Raw genomic sequence first — 8,337 nt, 5'->3', positions numbered from 1 at the left:
TCAAACATGTGTAAGGGTCTATAAAAAGGACAGCAGTGGAAGCCGTCAGATCTGCAGCAGAGGCATGTTGATCATCATGAGGACACTAGAATATAGTAGCCCTGCTCTTTATTCCAAGTAGTGGAAGATAAACTATTATGGCTATACCCATAGACAAACCTACAGCTCAACCAGGTGAGTTGACAGCTCTGATAATGATACTGAATATTATTAACTCATTCTGAGCATTGAATATGTTGATTTTCAACCAATTCAATTAATTCTCATTTTAGATGGATTAAAGATATTTATACATTCCAGATTTTATGTTAACTTTCAAAATCTGGTGCTTCCAAAGGTCAACTTATCGTATGAAAATGTAATACTGCCATACTGTGTTTTTTTATTCGGCATAGATGGCAATATTGTATGTACTCCGTCACAAAGTGTGTATTCAAGTCATTAAAAGGCTAGATGTAGTAGGTAATGCAATGGGTAGAGCATAACACCAACACTTTTCACTTTGATTCACACTGGGGCCACCCATACCAAATATGTATACGATCATCATACTGTTAAAGATGCTTTGGATAAAAGCACCCACCAAATGGCACATGCTATTAAGGCTGAGCCTACTGTTAAGTGTTTGCTCCAGCAGGCTTGGTCTGAATAGAAGGACCCCCAGCAGGTGCCTTCAAGAATGAACGAGCTGCCAACTAAGCACAATCATGTATCCAGTCCAGTGTCTTCAGAGAGCTGAAGGAAAGGCCCGTCACTACTCTGTTCTCTTCCTGGATGGGCTCACCCTGTAAGAAGTTCTTCTGGAAGACTCTCAGCCTGCTAGGTCAGCTCGCCCTGTAAGAACTACTTCTGGAAGATGCTCTCAGCCTGCTAACAGCGGGAGAAAAAGTGGACCAATTCATATATCTGAATTCACATCAACAACTGTGAGCTGAACTGGTAAAGATAATTTAACTGGACTAATAAATAAAAAAGGCTGCGATACATGATCGTCTTTGTGCCATTAAAGATGTTTTAAACATCATGAGATCATTTCAATCACATTATAGACTGAAACACAAGAACTACTGTAAAACGTGTATATATGGAGGCTTTTCACCTACAACACAGCCACTTCAACTGGCATACTAGGGTCCCAATTTCCACATACATGTGTTTAAACCCAGTTGGTTGCAATGCTAGGCTGTTTTTATAACCCATTAGGGCAAATTACATGCTCTGGTTGCTGATGACATCCAGCAGGAATACATGAGATTAATTTGCAATGTTATAAGGTCTCCATCCTGAGCTGGGTATCCCAAAAGCTCATTTTAATTGCCTGTGCTTCGTTAGGTGTGGAACAGGACCGTGTGTACAGAGAATTTAAGTACTGAAAGCAATCAGAACTAATAAGTGCCAAGAAATTTCTCAACACCATAAGCACAAAATGCTGTGGCAAATAGGTTGACGGACACATCAGTGTCACTATCTTTGTACAGTAGCAATACGATGCCTACCAATGCTAAATTACAGCAGCCCGAGGAGGCATAGTAGACGCCTACTGACCAGAAGACACTGGCAAAGAGTGCATGTCCACCTCTCGCTACACGGGAGTTAGTGACAAACCTCTAGGCAAAAGTGAAAATGGTCACAATGATTGAGAATTGGCTTGGCAGCATTTTGTGTCTACCGAGAGCCTGGGTCCACCCAAATATGGATGCTGTCAAACTAAAGCTTATCTACATTGAGAGAACCACAGCTGATAAAAAAATTTAAAACTTTATTTTACACTCCGTAGAACTAAAAATTGCAAGATCAGTACACGAGAGAATTCCTGCTGGCATGTTCAATCAACAAATTTTCGATGTCCCTGCAAAATTGACTCAAGTCGTACATTCTCCAACCACTTAACAATCAAACTTTAAAAATAAATCACATCCTGCCTGACTGAAAATGTACATTTGAACCACATGAAACCTACTTAGACAAACATAAATCCTTCTAATAATTACAGTGGCTGATATTAGGACAAAAGCATTTACCAACACAAATGAAAGTTTGAAAAGCAAGATTAAAGCCAGGGCTCATTAACAGTGTGGAACAAAGATGCACGATCATTGCCAAGAGTGCTGCAGGCAATTGGAGGTTTAAACGTGACTTTGGTCCTACTTTTTTTTGAGGTTGGTTCATTTGACAGTATTGAATACCGCAGCCCAATCGAGTATGGTCCATTTTAAAATTTTCAATAGGGGGGGTCCAAGGGTTCTTGTTAGTGAGGTGAAGAGGTCCCTTTTCAGGAATAAGGCATTCTCGCAGCATATCCTTTGCTGGCTTGTACTGGCCCACCCAACAACGCACCACACTTCTGTCTTCAGCTTCTTCAAAATTTGACTCCAGTCTGGATTCAGACGAAAACCTGGGCCGGCTGCATCCAAGGTCCTATACATGCGAATTAAAGTGTTTGCAGTTCCATTAATGTTACGTCAAAAATAAGTCACTGTCAAGTAGCCAACATACCTAGTCAAAATTCAATTTTATTTCAGACTTCCCTTTGATTCACAAAACATAGAAAATGCATTCAGAACCACTTCAAACACAAACTTTCAAAATGGGGACTTTTATCAAACACTCGCCACTCCACCCTCCCGAGGACACAGCTCACTTGTACCGTCACTCTCTCAAGCCTCCCCAGTGTTCGACACAGACATCACCCGAGTTCACATTTTCACACAGAAAAGGGTGGTATAACAAGGAGAAAAATAAAGCGCACACCATACACAGCATTCACATCAAATCAGACAGCGAGAAAAAAAGGGTATGAGAGAATACAAACACACTGCACACTAAACAAATTCACTGCGTTCTTTTTTTTAAAGATTTAAGCTTGATAGATGATTAGAGGAGAGAGAGAGACATTAGGGATCTCAAGAGATGCAACACATGTCCTTTTGTGATGGTCATTAGGGACACACTCGTACTTGCTTCTTCCTCTCACACTCGCACAAAAGCCATCAGTTCTTCCCATCTCTCGCACTCACAGGCATTTGGCCCATGAAAAATCGCACAACCAGTCCTTTACACACTTGCTTTTTCACTTTTTCCTCTCTCCCGCTCGCTCGCTCACTCGCAGTCTCTCACTCCCGTCCACCAGCAGTCCCACTCACTGATCTCTCAACAGTGATAAAAGAGCAAGACTATATCCATGAAAAAAGGGGAGAGAAAAAGACAACACCCACCGTCTAACACAGTATATGCAGAGTGAAGCTGTGTTCTTTGATGGCAAAGCATTTAGACATGGGAGGAGGGGAATTGATACTGAGATGGGTCGAACATTGCTGCCCATGAGGCGCTTCCTCCCGGGAAATTGGAAAAGAGTTGTTGAACTGTAGAAGAGATTTTCATGAAGGCGTTTCCGTGAAACGGCAAACAAAAAAATAAAAGGATACAATCAACTGCATACAGATTAAACAATATCAAGCCCATTTAACCATTTACAGGTGGCTGCGGGGGGCGCTTTGTGATACTCGTGCATGTTTCAGAAATATCTACTTTTGCATGCATCAACAAAATAACATTTTCTCAAAAACAAAAAAAGGTAGTAGCAGTTAACCACTAACAAACTAAACACTTCAAGCACTCTCTGCAATCATTTCCTAGTCGCTCCTATGTATAAATTTCTTCTTAAACAAAATGAAAGGCAATAGTTTAAAATAGCAGGGACATAAGATAGGACTAGTTTTTATTTTTTTCTTCCCCCTAAATATACTTACCAGATTAGCCTAGTGGCAAAAAAACAAACAAAAAAATCAACTCAAAGCTCTCTACATTCCCCAACTAGAAGACTTGGACTCCATAGAGGTGCTGCCAAAGCCAGAGCTGAAGCCACTGCTGGAGGCAGAGTTAGTGCCTGCAGCCCAGCCGAGGCTAGCCGAGCTAGGACTGCTGTAACTGGTACTGGTAGAACTATAGGTCTGGTCTCGAGTGGCAGCGGCCGTGCCAGTGCCTGTGGTGCTCTGACCCTGCTGGTTAGCCAGCATACCCATCATACCCCAGCTGCTCTGCAGCGCCGCCTGGGCAGCGGCCATCATGGCCGGGTTAAGACCCAGAGCCCCAAAGTTAACCCCACTGCTACTGCTCCCCAGCCCACCACGACCACTATTGCCATAGCCCTGACTGAACCCACCAGCCCCAAACCGCCCTCGATCCATCATTTGCCTACTATTATTGTGTTTAGGCTCGGCGTTGGAAATGTGCACGCTGACGCCCTTGATGATCAGGTCCTCTCCGCACAGGGCCTGGGCCACCTGAAGAAAGGAGCGGGAAGGAGATGATGCTACACACATTCTGACCAAGCAAACCACACAGTCACAATATGCACACAGCTGACATTCAAACTCTGAGGTTTAGAGAGAATCCTACCTGGTCATCGGCAAAGGTGACGAAGGCGAACGCCCTGAAGGGTTTGGGGATGAAGACATCAGTGACCTCGCCGTATTGCATGAAAAACTGACGCAGCTCGTCGGTGGTCATGTCCTCGGTGCAGCGACCAACAAAGATTTTACGGCAGCGCATGGGCTCATCGGGACCAGCCTGAGGACACATGCAGCACAATACTCCATCAATGATGAGTTATTTCTTTATATGTTCTTCACTTGAGGCAAAGAGCTGGCATTAGCCGAACTTAAGTTATATACAACATTGGTGAAGGGTGTATGGAATACCTTTGAGTTGGGAAGTTTACAGTCGCACCATCTTCCATCAATCATGTGTCTCTGTGAGACCACTTTGGTTTGCGTCTCGTATTCAGTGAACCGGACGAACCCAAACCCTTTCGAGTTCCCCGTCTTTACATCCCTCTTCACCTGGAGACAATGGAGGTAGAATAGCAGAGCTTAATGACCTTTTAATAACCCACACATTAGTTGACCATTACATTTATCCAAGTCACAATGATAACCACAGGTCATTGAACACACAAAATGCCACAATTACCTGCACCATGATGACTTCCCCAAAGGTAGCGAAGTAGTCTTTCAGGTCTTGCTCTGATGTTTTCCATGGCAGCCCGAGGACAATGAGATCTGATGTCTTCTGAAAGCCCCTCTTGATCTTCGTGGCTGAGGCAGCATCCATTTCATCCATCTTCCTTTTGTTGTCTATAATGTATCAATACACCTTCGATCAGTAAAGAAGAAACCCATCTACAGCCAAAGGCAACGTTACTCGTAAAGCGAGCAACATGCTAGCAGTGCAAATGTGAAATAGAATGCATTTTTTTTAAAGGTGAGAGACGGGTAACAAAACATAAACCACGTCTCACCTTTTGGGTAGTTCACGACGTACATCAGGTTGCCCCAGTCGGCCTCGGGAGCGTGCAGGACGCCCTCGACCAGCCGGACGCCCCGCATGCACTGGGACTCTGGGTTCCTGTACCGCAGGCCGCACGCACCGGGGAACTGGGCTGCCACTGTGGACAGCAGCACGGTGCCGTCGTCCTCGGACGGGATCTCCATCGGCTCTTCGTTTTCATCTTCGGCCACTCGAATGTACAACTCTGTCATTTTTTTTCAAATAAAAATGGACGCGCAGACCAAACAATATGGGAGTAACAATAAGACGGGCTACAGGCAGCAACACAACAGGCTAAAGAATTTGATAGCTGGCGGCCATGAACGCGCGCCGCCTACTACAGCTAGCTGCAGGTTAGCTAGCAAACACAGACACGCTTGGAAAATGAATGAATGGCCCGAGTTTCTCGCTCCGTGTTTCCTAACCAAACGCTAAAGTTAGATCCGGCGACGCACGTACAACTATATTATCAATAAGATTGTATCAGATACGGCAGAAACTAACCATTTGCATTTGGTGAAACTAAACTTCGAATTAATAGAACAAACGCTGTATTGCAGCAGAAGCACCGGCTAATCTTTTGAACCTCAAGCTATCTAACAAAATGGCTGCTCGCTTTGCTCGTAGGGATGACATCATCGTGATGGGAAGTCCCACTTTCATAGTTTGTGTAGGGATGTCAACAATAAATATGTAGCTAGTTATTGTAACTAACTTCACTGATATGTATATACCTTTATACACAATGTTTAAAAAGTTCAATATTGCGATTGTAATGTAATATCACATTTTAACTACGGTGGTGATGAATACTTTGAACAATAAAGATTAGTGACCCCCTTCATAGAATTTTACCTGAGAGGCCCAAACAAAAAGTGCGCATTGAGAAACAAACAACGTTAAAGGGGAATGCCACCTATTTAAAGAATTCACATACGGGTACGTAATACGTATGTTATTCATGTGGGACAGTTCAACTTTTTTTCTACATGCACCACTCAATATATGATGTGACGTCACTCGGATGTAAAATCTGGGGCTGCCATATAGACGATTGGGCCACTAACTTTGTGGAGCCATAACATTTTAAATTGAGTTCTCACACCCAAAGTAGGTTTATTATGCTGGTGTTGCTAACAGGTCGTTGGCAGAAAGTAACTTAATTTATTTATTTATCCTTTATTTATCCAGGAATGTCCCATTGAGATACAAGATCTCTTCCAGGGAGTCCTAGTGACCAACACGGCACACAACAAGTTTCAACATAAAAACAGGGCATAGAATATAATACAGTACATTAAACAAAAAGCATACAAATCAAATACAAACACAGAAGGCCATTTGTGCAGTGGCAAGAAGTATAATCAGATCAGCAATAGCATCAGGTAAAACAGTTACATGTTTCATGAAGGGCTAGTAGCATTCACAGTAGGAAGTGTCTCTAGACAAAGTTTCACTTGATTGATTGATTGATTGATTGATTGATTGATTGATTGAAAACTTTATTAACAGATTGCAGAATGGGTACAATACAGTACGGCTCAATACACACCATTGTTAAGGGGATGCAGACCAGAGAAAGACTTTTGTCTTGTTTACATCAGGGTCCCCCATTTTATACAAATTATATGGTAACTCAGAACATTGTACATATGTCTATACCGAACACTGTGACCTCATTTTTCTTCTTCTAAATTACATGCTATATTATGTTATTTGATACTATCTTGTCTAGCACAGTCTCTGGAGCGTAACAGTAAGAAGCATTTTGTATGAAAGTATTCTGTACTTCTGTATGACAACTATTAAAGAACTTGAACTTGAACTTGAACTTTCAATTCATAATGATGCAGCGTATTCCATAAAAACAAAAAGGGAGCATATAGGAGAATGCAGTATTACCAAGCTGACTGCATCAAATGAACATTTAAAAGCATCCCATTTGCTGCTCATCATTTGGGTGTAAGAGCTGGCACACATATTTAAAAGGCCATATTTTAATAAATTTTAAATGCAAATGTAGGGATTCTCTCTCTGAGTTCTAACTTTATGATATAGTGGTGCATGCTCACAAATATGGACTGAACTGTGTTTGTCTGGGGCACAGGAATGACACAAATTCTTATAATGGGTGACATATTCCCCTTTATCACATAAACCAATACATATAATGATGCATAAATAATTTACTATTGTTGGGGAAAAAGGCTTTTGCAAATAAATACTGTAACAACTAAAATCATTCAGCAGAGAGCAGGATTTTACATTTGCATTTTATTGAATTGTAAGTCTTTACTGCAGCAGAACATAACAATTAATGGCAAAAGGGTTTTCCAACCTGATACCTGAACCTTTGTTCAACACCATCCTGTTGTAGTCATTTTCACACATTGAGAGAACAGCTGTGATCCTGCCCTCTTTTCTTTGTCACTTACCTTTTACAATTCAAAGTAAACACAGCTGATTTGACCTTCTATTGATATCAGCAGTTCACATATAAATAGGCTAGGTTGCTGCTCATGTAAGGTTCACTTCGAGGAAAGAGGCATGGATCAGACAAAACCTGGCTTTGTTGTAGCTCTGTAAGTAGCCTATATAAATGGATGGCAATTTTTCCATGAACATACAGGGAATCTAATCACTATTCTTGAAAGTGAAACCGTAAAACCGTAACGTCTTAATTTCCCCTCTACAGTCTGTTCGTGTCCATCATAGGGAATGTGCTCGGTGTTCAGAAAAGAGACTGGATGGATAACCTACCGACAAAATTAACAGGTGACCTAAATCCCCATCCCATTGTGTCTGGAATAGACAACAGTACCTCAATGTTCTGAATTAATCAGTTTATGTTTGCAGAAGGGGATGTGGAATGTTTCTCAGAATACATGGAGATGTGGATCCACCGCGGGAGGGTTGAAGGCCTGAGACAGTGGCTCTCAGCCGCCTCACAGATTCAAGGTGAGTGTTCTTGACAGCAACACAATTTCTTTTTTTTAAATAGATTACAAA

The 8,337-nt window shown here is 42.0% G+C and overlaps 1 protein-coding gene across 2 annotated transcripts; it reads right to left on the bottom strand.

Annotated features, from left to right (window-relative positions):
• Positions 1 to 2,493: 2,493 nt before the first annotated feature.
• tardbpa (TAR DNA binding protein a) lies at positions 2,494 to 5,920 on the bottom strand. 2 transcript variants are annotated; one of them, XM_084333935.1, is made up of 6 exons: positions 5,300 to 5,920; positions 4,972 to 5,135; positions 4,701 to 4,841; positions 4,399 to 4,569; positions 4,199 to 4,283; positions 2,494 to 3,362 (listed from the first exon to the last, which is right to left on the bottom strand). In XM_084333935.1, exons 1-6 carry the CDS (start codon positions 5,538 to 5,540, stop codon positions 3,268 to 3,270), a joined length of 897 nt encoding a protein of 298 aa, XP_084190061.1. In that variant the 5' UTR covers positions 5,541 to 5,920; the 3' UTR covers positions 2,494 to 3,267. The 2 variants fall into 2 exon arrangements, with proteins under 2 accessions (XP_084190061.1, XP_084190060.1); XM_084333934.1 differs by having other exon boundaries at positions 2,494 to 4,283.
• Positions 5,921 to 8,337: the final 2,417 nt, after the last annotated feature.

Source organism: Notolepis coatsorum (assembly GCF_963971535.1).
Source record: "Notolepis coatsorum genome assembly, chromosome: 17".
NCBI lineage: Eukaryota > Metazoa > Chordata > Actinopteri > Aulopiformes > Paralepididae > Notolepis > Notolepis coatsorum.
This window is presented reverse-complemented; position numbering and strand designations above follow the sequence as displayed.

Coding starts and splice junctions, on each gene's coding strand:
- tardbpa (XM_084333934.1), bottom strand. CDS start 5,540: ATGACAGAGTTGTACATTCGAGTGGCCGAAGATGAAAACGAAGAGCCG. Junction 4,842..4,971: donor GGGAAGTCATCATGGTGCAG/GTAATTGTGGCA, acceptor CATTGTCTCCAG/GTGAAGAGGGATGTAAAGAC. Junction 4,570..4,700: donor GTAAACTTCCCAACTCAAAG/GTATTCCATACA, acceptor ATGTGTCCTCAG/GCTGGTCCCGATGAGCCCAT.